Source organism: Malaclemys terrapin, chromosome 14 (assembly GCF_027887155.1).
Source record: "Malaclemys terrapin pileata isolate rMalTer1 chromosome 14, rMalTer1.hap1, whole genome shotgun sequence".
NCBI lineage: Eukaryota > Metazoa > Chordata > Testudines > Emydidae > Malaclemys > Malaclemys terrapin.
The window spans coordinates 42,812,430-42,829,452 of record NC_071518.1 but is presented as its reverse complement, the minus strand read 5'-3'; the positions used below and the strand labels follow the sequence as shown (position 1 = coordinate 42,829,452).

The following is a 17,023-nucleotide window of genomic DNA, read 5'->3' as shown; positions in this document are numbered from 1 at the left end:
TAGCACGTGTGCCAAAGGCAGCACACGAGCTGATTTTCAATGGCACTCACACTGCCTGGCCACCGGTCCGGGGGGCTCTGCATTTTAATTTAATTTTAAATGAAACTTCTTAAACATTTTAAAAACCTTATTTACTTTACATACAACAATAGTTTAGTTGTATATTATAGACTTATAGAAAGACCTTTTAAAAACGTTAAAATTTATTAGTGGCACGCAAAACCTTAAATTAGAGTGAATAAATGAAGACTCGGCACACCACTTCTGAAAGGTTGCCAACTCCTGGCATAGAGAATACTATGTTACACAACTAATACAGAAAGATTAGTGAATTGAATGCATTACTTTGCTAAAAGCTCAGCAGGTGTTAACTTAGGATGTCTTCATTGTCTTATAAACAAAGATCGTGATTCAGAAAATGGATTCATTGGTACCTTTCCTTTTAATGACTCGATTAATGATCATATGTAGAAATTTTGGCTTTGGCAATCGTTTGCTTAAAACGTCGGACGATAGATGGATGAATTTTTGAGGTCCCTTCCAACCCTGATATTCTATCACTATATAAGACTGTAATAAATATAATTGATGGACTTTTTCTGCATAGCTTTAGATATGACCGAAGAATGAAGCTCATGCATAATGAACCACAGTAAGGGCTTGTCTACACTACCTGCCGAATGGGCAGGCAGCGATCGATCCAGTGGGGGGTTGATTTATCACATCTAGTATAGACGCAATAAATCGACCGCTGAGCACTCTCCCGTCGACTCCGGTACTCCACCAGAACAAGAAGTGCAAGCGGAGTTGACAGGAGAGCGTTAGCTGTCGACTTACCACAGTGAAGACACCACGGTAAGTAGATCTAGGTACATCGACTACAGCTACGCTATTCACATAGCTGAAGTTGCATATCTTACATCGACCCTGCGCGGTAGGGTAGGCAAGCCCTAAATGTATGTGAAGGAGATTGCCTCAGTTTCTGTTTTAGTCTGAAGCTAAAAAAATCTGCATCATCCATAGCTGCAAAACTTCCAACCCTTCCTATACAAAATAATGCATTCTCTCTTTTTATTTAGCTGTTGTGGAACTACAAGTTGAACCTGACTACAGACCTGAAGTTTGAATCCGTGGCCAGAGAGGTCTGTAAGTCCACCATAGCAGAGGTGAGGGTGAAGAAAGGGGATGGCTTCATCTTTGTTATATTAGTGGATGGTTCTTACCCCTCTGCCACCAAAGCAAAAACACTTCAAATCCATCTAAAGAATACTTAGAGCTTGTCTAGATTTGGGAAAATGAGTGGTATGCTAAAATGATAGCTAACTGGTAATTAACGCAGTTTAAACACTGCTTAGAACCTAATATAGACAAAGATGTTAAAAAAATGTGTTAGCTGAATCAGTCTAGACAAGCCCTGTCTATGGGGAGATTTAACTGACAATAGACCATGTCCCGTCTTCCACATTTGGGGGGAAGGAAAGAGGAGGGGACGGGAGGCTGGTTCCTGGGGATATCATTTGATATTTGCAGAAATGTCTAACTTGAGTGGTAGCAAGTGGTTGGATAGGAAGAATGATAGGAACAGAATAAAGAGAAATGATAAACTAAGAACTCCTCAGTTCCTGCTTGACCTATCACAAATCCACAGGGACTGGTCTATGGCCCAGTCCCTTGGAAATGACCTCTTTTAGTGTGCTGCACCCCAAGGACCCACACAGTTCCATAGGGGCAGGCCCGTGGCTTCCAAGACTCTGAAATTGGGCCTTCCACAGTCCCTTTCTCTACGTGGCTCCCTGCAAAAATCCAGCCAAAACAATCTCCTGTGGGAGGCTTGTACTGTGCCCCTTCCCGGCACAATGTTCTCAGTATTTGCAGCAACAACAGCAGCATTTTCAAAGCAAGGGAACAATTTATTATCATCAAGCATACAGAATCTGAAAGTCCTTAGATTAGTGCAGATAGACACAGGTTAAGACATGGTCCATGCTGGCCCAACTTGTGTAATCAGCCAGCCAAGCTATTATGGAATCCATTTCTCTGTCTGTTTTTCAGTCCCCAAGGAGAACTTCTGTTCCCTACTGTGCCCAAAGGCCAGCCCTTGTCCCAGCCACTTGACACCTTGCCCCTTTTTCCCTCTACCTGGGGCCTTTGCTCCGTTTTCCTGTCTAAAAGTGGAGGAAATCTACTACTTCTTGGTCATTGGTTGCTAACTATAACTGTCCTGTCCATTGGGATTCCCATTGTTTTTCTGAATTATCCATTTATGTGGGTTGGTTCCCGCCAGTTGTTTAATGACTCATTCATTCCACTACAGACAGCTAAATGAGAAACACCTCAGGTCTGCCCCCAAGAGCGGATCTGACCCTTTGCACCCCCTGGATAGGAATGCAGAGTACATTGGGAAAGTGAGGCACACACAGGAATTATAAAAATATTAGATTCCCACTTTGTCACACCTTCCGCCAGGTGTTTTGTGTAGATTGGATTCTTCCATTCTTTACTGAGTACTAACAGCCGCTCCATACTTAAGGTTGCAACTGAGTTTCCATTACAAACGTCATTTTCCATGTTCCCTTCCCCAGTAAAATCCATGTGTCATATTGGCATCAAAATTGGTTAGCTACGTCTGGGATCAAAGTAGAATTTTTCTTTTTAATTTGAAGTGGTTCAAACAACAGGTTCCTGAATGATGGAACTCTTCTATTTTTAGCTTGCCCTAAGAGTTAGTCATCTAGTTTGTGTTGCGCTGCAAGGCACTCTGCTGTGTTTGGAAGTTATAGCTCCAAAATGGAAGCAACACTACAAATATCTCTATAAGCTGACATTTTGCAGTCAGAGCTAAGCCAAATGCTTTCTATTTTCAGCTCTTTGGTTTCTGTAATAGAGCTGCTGCAGAATTTTTACAATCCAGGCATGTTTGAGATTGCTCCCTTATCAAAGCACAGTTAATTTCCATGTTACGATGACTGTCTAGCATTGTTGTAAACATTACACTATAAATCTTAGATAAAAGCTCCTAAATGCAGTGGAGAAAGACACTGAATTTTAATTGTACATTAACTGCCATAATCTTCCTCTTATATAATTTTATGGTGAATAATGATACAAACAGGTGGCATACTGGTTTTATAAAATTCCAGTTTGATTTTAAAATCAATCACACATGCTACAACTCTTATTGATATTTAACAGCAAAGTAGATGCATGAAACAATCTTGGTTTAGCATTGGATAATGTAGATTATCAACCTGAAATTTTGCAAACTGACTAATAAGAAAAGAAAGAGAGCTTTTAATAGACCACGCTTTAAAATGTTTAAGAATTAAAAAGTCATACCATACCTTTCTATTGGGGGAACATGACTTCAAATTTTTATTTAATACGTTAAATACTAATTTGAATTGTCCTGTTCCGTTCCTGACCACTTTGGCTACATTTTGATTTTAATATCTTGTGATTTTTTTCGAAAGCCCTTGAGGGAATTAGGTGACCAACTTCCATTGGAAGTCACCAGGAGTTAAGCACTCTAAAAGTTTTCTATTAAAATGGTTAATGCTAATGTGAAATGGTAGTCAAATTGACAAATAATATTATGGTTGTATAAGCATTTGGCCAAGAGTTTAACCCATGATAACATGACGTCCTTTAGAGCCAAAAATGGGGTTTCTTTAGAAGTGGCCAGAAGCAGCAACCTAGTACTTGCTGTGTTCTCTGCACAGTTGACTGAGCTAGACCCCATCTTTGAAACTGAATTATTTGCACTTAACTCAAAAGAAATTACGCATTTTGTCTGGTCTTTAGTGATCTCACCCAACAACTCTTTTATATCTGTAATTTTTCTAGGGGTTATATAGGTTAAAATGTTGAAATTGCACTATATTTTTAATGTTAGATTATTTGATAAAACCATTGTCCTTACGAATTAGGTTTTTAAATGGCCACATGCTATAGTTAGCTGGTATATTTAGAAAATAATTGATTGATAGATTATTAGGCAAAAAGGAATCATTGTGATCATCTAGATTGACCTACTACATAACACAGTCCAGAGAACTTCCCTGAATTAATTCCTGTTTGACCTGGAGAATATTTTATGTCTAGCTTCAACTACCAGCCATTTGTTACTGTTTATACCTCCGTCTGCTAGCTGGAAGAGCTCTTTATTGTCAAATTTGTTCCCCGGTGTGGGCACTTATATGATCAAGTCACCCGTTAACCTTCTCTTTGATAAACTAAATAGATTAACCTCCCGGAGTCTATCACTATAAGATATGTTTTTCAGTCCTTTAATCATTCTCATGGCTCTTCTCTGAACACTCTCCAATTTATCAACATCCTTCTTAAATTGTGGACACCAGAACAGGACACAGTGTTCAACTAGCAGTTGCACCAGTGAGAAATACAGAGGTAATATAAACTCTCTACTACTACCGAATAAGTCCACTGTTGGTACATCCAGTGATCACATTAGCCCTTTTGGTCATTGTATTACACTAGGAGCTTATATTCAGCTGATGTATTCACCATGACCCCCAAGTCTCTTTCAGAGTCAGTTTCCCAGGATAGAGACCCCCTTCTTGTAATTGTGGCCTGTATTCGTTGTTTCTAGATGTATAACTTTAGATTTGGCTGTATTGAATTGAAACAGCTTGGTAAGCAGGGCACAAGCAATCCAGATCACTCTGTCCTCTTCATTATTTACCATTCTGTTCCAGTCTGCATCATCTGTAAACTTGATCAATAATGATTTTGTTTTATTACAAGACAAAGCAGGACTTGAATCTTGATGATTTTGTTTTGTTTATTAACTAGCATATAGCCAAGAAATGATCCCTCTGGGACCCCACTAGAAACGTACCCACTTGATGATTCCCACATACAATTACACTTTGAGACTTCAGTCAGTTTTTAATGTATTTAATACGTTGATTTTGTTTGTTAAAAAAATGTTGTGCAGTACCAAGTCAAATGCCTTACTGAAATCTTAAGTAAATTACATTGACACTATTACCTTTGTCAACCAAATTTGTACGCTTATCAAAAAGATATTGTTAGTTTGACAAGGTCTACCTTACATAAACCCATGTTACTTAGCCCTTATTATATTACTCTCCTTTAATTCTTTATTAGGCCTGGTCTACACTAGGCGTTTATGTCGAAGTTAGCGCCATTACATCGAATTAACCCTGCACCCGTCCACACCGCGAAGGTATTTAGTTCGACATAGAGGTCTCTTTAATTCGACTTCTGTACTCCTCCCCGACGAGGGGAGTAGCGCTAAATTCGACATGGCCATGTCGAATTAGGCTAGGTGTGGATGGAAATCGACGCTAATAGCTCCGGGAGCTATCCCACAGTGCACCACTCTGTTGACGCTCTGGACAGCAGTACGAGCTCGGATGCTCTGAACTGCCACACAGGAAAAGCCCCGGGAAAATTTGAATTTGAATTCCTTTTCCTGTCTGGCCAGTTTGAATCTCATTTCCTGTCTGGACATCGTGGCGAGTTCAGTAGCACTGGCAACGATGCAGAGCTCTCCAGCAGTGATGGCCGTGCAATCTCAGAATAGAAAGAGGGCCCCAGCATGGACTGATCGGGAAGTCTTGGATCTCATCGCTGTGTGGGGCGATGAGTCCGTGCTTTCCGAGCTGCGATCCAAAAGACGGAATGCAAAGATCTACGAGAAGATCTCTAAAGACATGGCAGAGAGAGGATACAGCCGGGATGTAACGCAGTGCCGCGTGAAAATCAAGGAGCTGAGACAAGGCTACCAGAAGACCAAAGAGGCAAACGGACGCTCCGGATCCCATCCCCAGACATCCCGTTTCTACGAGGCACTGCATTCCATCCTCGGTGCGGCCGCCACCACTACCCCACCAGTGACCGTGGACTCTGAGGATGGGATAGTGTCCACGGCTGGATCCTCGGACATGTTAGCGGACGAGGAAGATGAGGAAGGAGATGAGGAGGACGAGGCAGTCGACAGCGCTCACAACGCTGATTTCCCCGACAGCCAGGATCTCTTCATCACCCTTACAGAGATCCCCTACCAACCCTCCCCAGCCGTTACCCCTGACACAGAATCTGGGGAAGGATCAGCCAGTAAGTGTTGTAAAAATCTAAACATTTATTTGTAACAGAACAGGAATATTAACAATTTAAAAAATGGGTTTCTCATGATTAGTTTGATTAGCTTAACGGTTCAGTCATGGGCAGTGCAACTATTGAAAAAAAATCTAGCAATGTCCGGTTTTGCATGATTGTCCTGCCCAAGCCGCTCTACTGGTTAGTCACTGCTACAGCAGCTACAGTAAAATGCGGTCTATATGTCCGGGGATGGAGCAGAAATCCTCCTGTGACATCTCGAGGAAGCTCTCCTGGAGGTAATTGGAAATCCGCTGCATTAGGTTCTTGGGGAGAGCGGCCTTATTGGGTCCTCCGTAGTAGGACACGTTGCCACGCCACGAGACTATCAAGTACTCTGGAATCATTGCTCTGCACAGCATGGCGGCATACGGCCCTGGTCTTTGCAGGCTTTCCCGGAGCATTCTCTCTTTCTCGCTGTCAGAGATCCTCATGAGGGTGATGTCGCTCATGATGACCTGCTTTGAATGAGGTAGGGGAATGTTAGTGTTGGGACTGCTTTACTGTTCCTTTACAGAACTGTAACCGCTGGTTTGCAGCCACGCGGTGGAGGCGGGAGAGGGGCAGCCGAAAGGGATCGTTCCCGGGGACAGCCGCGAGGGTGTGGGACAGGAGCAGACTTCCTGCTTGCCGAATTGCTGGCAGCAGGGACCGACATTGATTTCAATGTGAAATGAGGCCATTGCTAATATTAAAGTTTTAAGCTGCCACAAGTCTACGGCTTACCATGTCTGCCTGCAACAGAAATTCCGTTCTCCTGAGAGGCTTCTCAAATGTGCTGTAGAAGACCCCAGGCACTGAATGCGAAGGCCGAGAATTCGACCTTGTGCTGAGTGCGCATGTGATAGGTGCTGTGCATGGTCTTGTTAACAGAGAAAGACTATGTTCTTTGTTCACAACTACATTTATCTTTCTGAGGAATTCACTCCCTTTTTCCCATTCCCACAGCCCCATCTGCGACTGTCTCACAACCTAGCCTGTCATCACACTCCCAGAGGCTAGCGCGGATTAGGCATAAGAAGAAGAGGACACGGGAGGACATGTTCTCGGAGCTTATAGCCTGCTCCAGAGCCCAGGCAGCACAGCAGACCCAGTGGCGGGAGAACTTGACCCGAATGCACCAAGCCAACATGGATCGGGAGGAGAGGTGGCGTCAGGAAGACCAGCAGGCGACTCAAACCCTGCTTGGACTAATGAGGGAGCAAACGGACACGCTCCGGCGCCTTGTGGATGTTCTGCAGGAACGGAGGCAGGAGGACAGAGCCCCGCTGCAGTCCATCTCTAACCGCCCTCCCCCGCCACCAAGTCCCATACTCCCCTCACCCAAAGTGCACAGAAGGAGAGGCGGCAGAGTCCCTGCTAACTCTCACTCCACCCCTGCAGAGAGCTCGAGCAGCAGAAGGCTCTCATTCCCCAAAATTTGACAAGTTCTTTCCTTCCCGCCTGACACAAGCCCCCGTCCAAGTTTCACTTTCCCAGTTCCATGTTTGGTTGATAATAAAAAATACGTTTCTGTTAACTACTGTTTCCATCATGTTCTTTTGGAGGAGGGGGGGATAGGGGGTTGGTAATTCGACAGGACAGTCACCTTTGGCAGGGTATATAGTCGGGGGCAGGCACAGCAGCAGGGCACATACATAGTGCAGTGATGCAGTGACTAGTTACCCTGGTTAGTCTGGGAGGTTGTTTTCATGTTATGTGGTGGGGGGTAGGTTGCTCTGTGACTTTGTGGCAGGGGAGGGCAGTTACAGATCTTAAGCGGCGGTCCTTAGGCAGGATCACAGAGCCACACAGCAGGGGATCTGTAACCGTCCTCCCCCTGCCACAAAGTCACATAGACCCCCCCATACACACAGTCCCTATCAGGAGGGGTGACAGGCTCCGTTGAAACAACCATCCCACCGCAGCGGAGCCTGTCAATCCTTGAGTTTAGAAGCTGCATTCGCGCCACTACAGTACACCCGCTCCGCACCACAGTCTGCGTCCCAGTTTTAAAAAATTCCCGCGAATACAGTATTAAAGAAAACGGTGTGCTTTAACAAAGTAGAACTATTTTTATTTTGAAACGTGTGTTGGAAGTGGGGTGAAGGGGGTATGTAACTGGATAGGATAGTCAACATTAACTGGGCAAAGAAACGGGGGCAGGTTTAGCTTCTCAATACACAAACTTTAAAGTCACAGGTTACCCTGCTCACTCAGGAACTTTGCTTTCAAAGCCTTCCGGATGCACAGCGCTTCCCGCTGGTCTCTTCTAATCGCCCGGCTGTCTGGCTGTGAGTAATCAGCAGCCAGGCTATTTTCCTCAACCTCCCACCCCGCCATAAAGGTCTCCCCCTTGCTCTCACAGAGATTGTGGAGCACACAGCAAGCTGCAATAACAATGGGGATATTGGTTTCGCTGAGATCACAGCGAGTCAGTAAGCTTCTCCATCTCCCCTTGAGACGGCCAAAAGCACACTCCACCACCATTCTGCACTTGCTCAGCCGGTAGTTGAAGAGTTCTTTTTCAGTGTCCAGGGCGCCAGTATAGGGCTTCATGAGCCAGGGCATTAGCGGGTAGGCTGGGTCCCCGAGGATGACTATAGGCATCTCCACATCCCCAAGAGTTATTTTGTGGTCCGGGAAGTAAATACCTTGCTGCAGCCGTCTAAACAGACCAGAGTTCCTGAAAACACGAGCGTCATGAACCTTGCCCGGCCATCCCACGTAGATGTTGGTAAAACGTCCCCTGTGGTCCACCAGTGCTTGCAGCACCATGGAAAAGTAGCCCTTTCTGTTAATGTACTGGCTGGCCTGGTGTTCCGGTGCCAGGATAGGGATGTGAGTTCCATCTATGGCCCCACCGCAGTTTGGGAATCCCATCGCTGCGAAGCCATCTATGATCGCCTCCACGTTTCCCAGGGTGACTACCTTTGGCAGCAGTACATCAACGATTGCCTTGGCTACTTGCATCACAACAACCCCCACGGTAGATTTGCCCACCCCAAACTGGTTCGCGACTGACCGGTAGCTGTCTGGCGTTGCAAGCTTCCACAGGGCTATGGCCACTCGCTTCTGGACAGTCAGGGCTGCTCGCATCCGGGTGTCATTGCGCTTCAGGGCAGGGGACAGCAACTCACAAAGTTCCAGGAAAGTTCCCTTCCGCATGCGAAAGTTTCGCAGCCACTGGGATTCATCCCAGACCTGCAGCACTATGCGGTCCCACCACTCAGTGCTTGTTTCCCGTGCCCAGAATCTCCTTTCCACGGCATCAACATGACCCATTGCCACCGTGATGTTCTCGGCGCTGGGTCCCCTGCTTTCTGAGAGGTCTGTGCTACTCTCAGACTTCAGGCCATCACCGCGTTGACGTAGCCTCCTCGCCTGACTTTTCTGCATCTGCCTCAGGGAAAGGTGTATGATAAGTTGCGAGGCGTTGAGAGCGGCCACAACTGCAGTGATGGTTGCAGCAGGCTCCATGCTCGCAGTGCTGTGGCGTCCGCGCTGTCACTGACTAGAAAAGTGCGCGAACTGATTTCCCGCCGGCGCTTTCAGGGAGGGAGGGCGGGAGTGATGGACGGATGACGACAGTTACCCAAAAGCACCCTGGACACCTTTTTTTTACCCAGAAGGCATTTGCGGCTCCACCCAGAATTCCAATGTGCAGCGGGGACTCCGGGAACTGTGGGATAGCTGACCACAGTGCACCACTTCCAATGTCGACGCTTTCCCCGTTAGTGTGGACTCACAAAGTCGAATTACTGTCCTTAGTGTGGACACACACGTTCGACTTTGCAATATCGATTCCAAAAATTCGATTTAAGTAAAATCGAACTACTCTCGTAGTGTAGACAAGGCCTTAATTGAGTTCCATATCAGCTGTTAAGTTATTTTGCCTAGGAATGATCTAAGGCTGACTGGCCTGCAGTTACTCAAGTTGTCCTTTTTACCCTTTGTTATTATTGGCACAACATTAGCTTTCTTGCAGTCCTCTGGAACTTACCTAGTGCTCCAGGACTTACTGAAAATCAAATTAACAGTCCAGAGCTGCTTGGCTGGATCTTTTAAAACTCTCTGGGTATATCTACACAGAATTTTGGAGTGGGAGTGAGCCTGCCAGCCCAGGTCAACAGATTCGGGCTAGCGCTCTAAGTATAGCTGTATAGACAGCATTCTGAATTTGTGATTTGGGCTCTGAAGCCCACCTCCCACACTAGTGTTCCAGCCTGAGCCACAGCTTCAGAATACTGTGTACACAGTCATTTAGTGCTAGTGAGAGCCCCACTAGCCTGATCTATTGCCTTGGGCTGGACTCTCTCACTACTGCTTGGCCCAAACTGATGTGTAGACATAACTTTCATCACCCCGTTTGTACACGTGCTGATTCTAAAAATGTTCAACTGCTCCTACTAAATAATTGAACACAACTCTTTCTCTGAACAGATCAAAGAATGTGCCGATGAGTTAGCTGGGAAAGGCTATTTGGTGTCCTGTTTGGTGGACCACAGAGGTAACATCACTGAATACCAGTGTCACCAGTATATCACCAAAATGACAGCCATCATCTTCAGTGATTACCGTCTGATCTGTGGCTTCATGGATGATTGCAAGAATGATATTAACGTCCTCAAATGTGGCAGCATTCGACCTGGAGAAAAGGTATCCACAGAGCAGGTGGATGGGAAGTGGGTTCATAAAGATGATACTCGGGGAAATTGGATGCTATTGTGGGACTTATATGTACACCAGACTTAATTATAATGACTGAAAACCAACAAAAGCGACACAAGCTACAAAAAAAGTGATGTGTTCCTGCTTACAGTGATTACCTCTTTAACAAGTTGTCTCAATTATTGTTAATGCTTGAAGTACTTTACTGTCATGTTAGGAAAAATGCTGTCGTACTAGCTCCCACCTCAGCTGCGATTGATTTGTCTCCACTCCCACCAGACCTCCAACACAATTTAAAATAGTAAACAAATTATGTCTTGGTCACGCTTATGTGACTTTTGCTTTATATGGTGAATCTTACAGTCAGGATTTAGTCTCCAGACAAACTTCTCTGTTCCTTGATGCATACTGTCAAATCTGATCTAGGAAAGTCTTTAGTGTAGGGGAGCTGCTCGTGTGGCCTGCCAAACCCATCCTCCTTTCTCAGGGGGTTTAAATTTGGTACAAGACGAAGCAGAACTTGAATCTTGCTGTGCAGTTGTCTTCATGGGCCTTGGTTTATGTTTTTTTGCAGCATACCATTTGCTGCAAGAAGAAAGAGAATGTTTGGTAGAAGGGTTTTTTGGAATCTCTGGTGTATTTAAGTGATGTTGTTCACTAGTAGTGTACTGTTTTTATGAATTAAAAAGTCCACTTGTCCTTTCACCCTCCATTGGTTAATTTCCAGGCTGTTAAAATAGACTATGCTGTCCCTGCTAATGCCCTCTTCATTCCATTATGATAGAAGAGCTGCGCATATCAGTTTGAGTGTTTTAATATTTGTTCCTGATTGGTTGGTCAGCCCTGATCACATCTTGCAGCAACCTGTCTGACTGCACAGCTTCTCATTTCACTGGAAGTGTGGAGCAGTAGCCAGTTTAGACAAGCTATATCCACTTCAACGCTGATTGTTCATTAATGAACCATTTAAAGACACCAAAAGTTTGTGGTAGGATATTTGGAGGAAGTAGGAAGGATTTCTAGGTACTACCTCCACATTGCTATTTCAGTGAAGCTTATGTAATCAACATTATGGTACTGTTTGTGTCAGTGAACTGTTACTTATCCCTTGTCGTCAACTTACCCATAAAGTTAAACTTGACTAAACTTTGTACAGTGCTTTGAAATACAAAGTCCTTAACTTTAATTACATTGCTAGAGGTTGAATCAGCCACTCATGGAGCGGTGAAAAGGTGCTGTCCTAGAAAATAGAACAGTTTCTTCGTGGAGATGCAGATGTGGTGCTTTGCTGCTCCAGTGAGACGTTCACTGGCATTAGCAGATCCTTTACTGTGCAGCATCTTAAATTGCAATGCAAGTGCGGACAGGAAGGTTGTATAACTGAACAGCAGGAAGTGCAAGTAGGTACTACTTAGACCAGCTTTTTCTGTGGGTGTTCCTAGTCTGGGGAAATGTGAAACTGGCAGGCCCCTAGAGCTTTGGATTGGTAATTGTCTTTGAGTACTTTTCAGCAACCTTGTTTCATTTTTGGAGAAATCATCTGTTTTTGTCCTTTTAAACTGGAAGGTCTTTGGGATAGAGACTTAAATCACAAGTATGGTATTGGTCCCCTATACTGAGCTCAGCACTTAACTATGGTTTAACCAAATTAAAATATTTATAGAACCAGTGAAAGAATCTAGCTGAGAGGGAGAATAATAAGAGTGCTGAAATCATAGAATATTAGGATTGGAAGGGACCTCAGGAGGGCATCTAGTTCAACCCCGTGCTCCAAGCAGGACCATCCCCAGACAGATTTTTACCCCAGTTCCCTAAATGGCCCCCTCAAGGATTGAACTCTCAACCCTGGACTTAGCAGGCCAATGCTCAAACCACTGCGCTTCACCACCCTCCTAGTGAAAAAGTTTTTCCAAATATCCAACCTAAACTTCCCCCATTGCAACTTGAGACCATTACTCCTTGTTCTGTCATCTTCTACCACTGAGAACAGTCTAGATCCATCCTCTTCGGAACCCCCTTTCAGGTAGTTGAAAGAGGCTATCAAATCCCCCCTCATTCTTCGCTTCTGCAGACTAAACAATCCCAGTTCCCTAAGCCTCTCCTCATAAGTCATGTGCTCCAGCCTCCTAATCATTTTTGTTGCCCTCCGCTGGACTCTTTCCAATTTTTCCACATCCTTCTTGTAGTGTGGGGCCCAAAACTGGACACAGTGCTCCAGATGAGGCCTCACCAATGCCGAATAGAGGGGAATGATCACATCCCTCAATCTGCTGGCAATGTCCCTACTTATAAAACCCAAAATGCCATTAGCCTTCTTGGCAACAAGGGCACACTGTCGACTCATATCCAGCTTCTCGTCCCCTGTAACTCCTAGGTCCTTTTCTGCAGAACTGCTGCCTAGCCATTCGGTTCCTAGTCTGTAGCAGTGCATGGGATTCTTCCATCCTAAGTGCAAGACTATGCACTTGTCCTTGTTGAACCTCATCAGGTTTCTTTTGGCCCAATCCTCTAATTTGTCTAGGTCCCTCTGAATCCTATCCCTACACTCCTGCATATCTACCACTCCTCCCAGTTTAGTGTCATCTGCAAACTTGCTGAGAGTGCAGTCCACACCATCCTCCAGATCATTAATAAAGATATTAAACAAAACCAGCCCCAGGACTGACCCTTGGGGCAATCAACTTGAAACCGGCTGCCAACTAGACATGGAGCCATTGATCACTACCCGTTGAGCCCGATGATCTAGCCAGCTTTCTATCCACCTTACAGTCCATTCATCCAGCCCATACTTCTTTAACTTGGCGGCAAGAATACTGTGGGAGACCGTATCAAAAGCTTTGCTAAAGTCAAGGAATAACACATCCACTGCTTTCCCCTCATCCACAGACCCAGTTATCTCCTCATAGAAGGCAATTGGGTTAGTCAGGCACGACTTGCCCTTGGTGAATCCATACTGACTGTTCCTGATCACTTTCCTCTCCTCTACGTGTTTTATAATTGATTCCTTGAGGACCTGCTCCATGATTTTTCCAGGGACTGAGGTGAGGCTGACTGGCCTGTAGTTCCCCGGATCCTCCTTCTTCCCTTTTTTAAAGATGGGCACTACATTAGCCTTTTTCCAGTCATCCGGGACCTCCCCCGATCGCCATGAGTTTTCAAAAATAATGGCTAATGGCTCTGCAATCTCACCCGCCAACTCCTTTAGCACCCTCGGATGCAGCGCATCCGGCCCCATGGGCTTGTGCACATCCAGTTTTTCTAAATAGTCTCAAACCACTTCTTTCTCCACAGAGGGCTGGTCACCTTCTCCCCATACTGTGCTGCCCAGTGCAGCAGTCTGGGAGCTGACCTTGTTCGTGAAGACAGAGGCAAAAAAAATAATTGAATACATTATTTTTTCCACATCCTCTTTCACTAGGTAACCTCCCTCATTCAGTAAGGGGCCCACACTTTCCTTGACTTTCTTCCTGTTGCTAACATACCTGAAGAAACCCTTCTTGTTACTCTTAACATCTCTTGCTAACTGCAACTCCCAAGTGTGATTTGGCCTTCCTGATTTCACTCCTGCACACCTGAGCAATATTTTTATACTCCTCCCTGGTCATTTGTCCAATCTTCCACTTCTTGTAAGCTTCTTTTTTGCGTTTAAGATCAGCAAGGATTTCACTGTTTAGCCAAGCTGGTCGCCTGCCATATTTACTATTCTTTCTACACATCGGGATGGTTTGTTCCTGCAACCGCAATAAGGATTCTTTAAAACACAGCCAGCTCTCCTGGACACCTTTGCCCTTCATGTTATTCTCCCAGGGGATCCTGCCCATCTGTTCCCTGAGGGAGTCAAAGTCTGCTTTTCTGAAGTCCAGGGTCCGTATTCTGCTGCTCTCCTTTCTTCCTTGTGTCAGGATCCTGAACTCAACCATCTCATAGTCACTGCCACCCAGGTTCCCATCCACTTTTGCTTCCCCTACTAATTCTTCCCTGTTTGTGAGCAGCAGGTCAAGAAAAGCTCTGCCCCTAGTTGGTTCCTCCAGCACTTGCACCAGGAAATTGTCCCCTACACTTTCCAAAAACTTCCTGGATTGTCTGTGCACCACTGTATTGCTCTCCCAGCAGATATCAGGGTGATTAAAGTCTCCCATGAGAACCAGGGCCTGCGATCTAGCAACTTCTGCTAGTTGCCAGAAGAAAGCCTCGTCCACCTCATCCCCCTGGTCTGGTGGTCTATAGCAGACTCCGACCACGACATCACCCTTGTTGCTCACACGTCTCAACTTTATCCAGAGAGACTCAAGTTTTTCTGCAGTTTCATACTGGAGCTCTGAGCAGTCATACTCCTCTCTTACATACAGCGCAGCTCCCCCACCTGTTCTGCCCTGCCTGTCCTTCCCGAACAGTTTATATCCGTCCATGACTGTACTCCAGTCATGTGAGTTATCCCACCAAGTCTCTGTTATTCCAATCGCATCATAGTTCCCTGACTGTGCCAGGACTTCCAGTTCTCCCTGCTTGTTTCCCAGGCTTCTTGCATTTGTGTATAGGCACTTAAGATAACTCATCAATCGTCCCTCTTTCTCAGCATGAGACAGGAGTCCTCCCCTCTTGCGCTCTCCTGCTTGTGCTTCCTCCCAGGATCCCATTTCCCCACTTACCTCAGGGCTTTGGTCTCCTTCCCCCGGTGAACCTAGTTTAAAGCCCTCCTCACTAGGTTAGCCAACCTGCTGGCGAAGATCCTCTTCCCTCTTTTCGTTAGGTGGAGCCCTTCGCTGCCTAGCACTCCTCCTTCTTGGAACACCATCCCATGGTCGAAGAATCCAAAGGCTTCTCTCCGACACCATCTGCGTAGCCATTCGTTGACTTCTACGATTCAATGGTCTCTACCCAGGCCTTTTCCTTGCACAGGGAGGATGTCAAGAAATGACTTTTCCACATAGTCTATTTTCTTTCTAATGCTATAATTACATGAGCACTATTCCTGGAGAACAATGTATAGTATTCAGCATTAGAAAATCTTGTAGTCTTTTCTTTCTGGTATATTAAGCTATTTTCACTGTCAGATTGAAACAGTTAACTTGGATTTCTATATAAATTAAGATACTCTTCTCTCTGGTATGGATTTAATGACTTAGTCAGCAACCATATTCTATAGTCAGCATTTTAAAGAAATTGGTAGCTAAAGTTAAGCTCCTGAATTGCATATTTAGACACTGAAAGAAGTAGCTTGATTTTCAAAAGTTCCAAGCTTCTTGCAGCTCCTATTGATTTTCATGTGAAGTCAGAGCAGCAGGGAGCTTGGCACGTAAGAAAATCAGGCTTCTTTCAGTGCCTGAATGTGCAATTCAGAGGAGCATAACTTTAGAACCAGTTTTTAAAAAGCTTGGTCTATATTTTTTCCTCAAATAGCAGCTCAGTCTGATGCACTTATGAGTAGGTGACACAGTTAACTATTATGCTAATTTAGTTACAAACTTAAATGGCCTATGTCTGTCTGCAAACTTCCACTGTTTTTGTACTGGATATATGGTAAATTTAAAAGCAGTTTAATAAGTATTTTTAATGACTGGAATACAGAGTAATGCGGAGTATGAAAGATATATATACACACCTCTACCCTGATATAACGTGACCCGATATAACACAAATTCGGTTATAACACGGTAAAGCAGTGCTCCGCGGGGCGGGGCTGCGCACTCTGGTGGATCAAAGCAAGTTCGATATTACGTGGTTTCACCTATAACGCAGTAAGATTTTTTGGCTCCCGGGGACAGCGTTATATCGAGGTAAAGATGTATTTATCCAAGGTTTTAGAACATTTGTGAACTAGTATGTGATCATGTATTCGTGATATTATTTTATTACATAGATGTATTCATGATATTACAGTAACTCCTCACTTAAAGTCATCCCGGTTAACGTTGTTTCGTTGCTGATCAATTAGGGAACATGCTTGTTTAAAGTTGTGCAATTCTCCCTTCTAACATCGTTTGGAAGCTGCCTGCTTTGTCCATTGCTTGCAGGAAGAGCAGCCTATTGCAGCTAGCTGGTGGGGGCTTGTAACCAGGGTGGACTAGCAGCCCCCCATCAGCTCCCTGCTCCCCTAAGTTCCCTGTGCTGCAGCCACCCAGCAGGCTATCATTTGCTGGCAGTTCAGCTGTCCCTCCCCCCACTGCCATGTGCTGCCCAGGCCCTCTGCCTTGGAAATGCTCCCAGAGACTCCTGCTTCCTGTGCGGG

At 45.1% G+C, this 17,023-nt stretch overlaps 1 protein-coding gene across 1 annotated transcript in view; it reads left to right on the top strand.

Annotated features, from left to right (window-relative positions):
* GLG1 (golgi glycoprotein 1) overlaps positions 1–17,023 on the top strand; it is a 173,790-nt gene that overhangs the window by 92,238 nt on the left and 64,529 nt on the right. The window contains exons 3-4 of the mRNA XM_054048830.1: positions 1,080–1,166; positions 10,567–10,782. Of these exons, the coding sequence (XP_053904805.1) occupies positions 1,080–1,166; positions 10,567–10,782 (303 nt within the window). The remainder of the gene's footprint in view (positions 1–1,079; positions 1,167–10,566; positions 10,783–17,023) is intronic.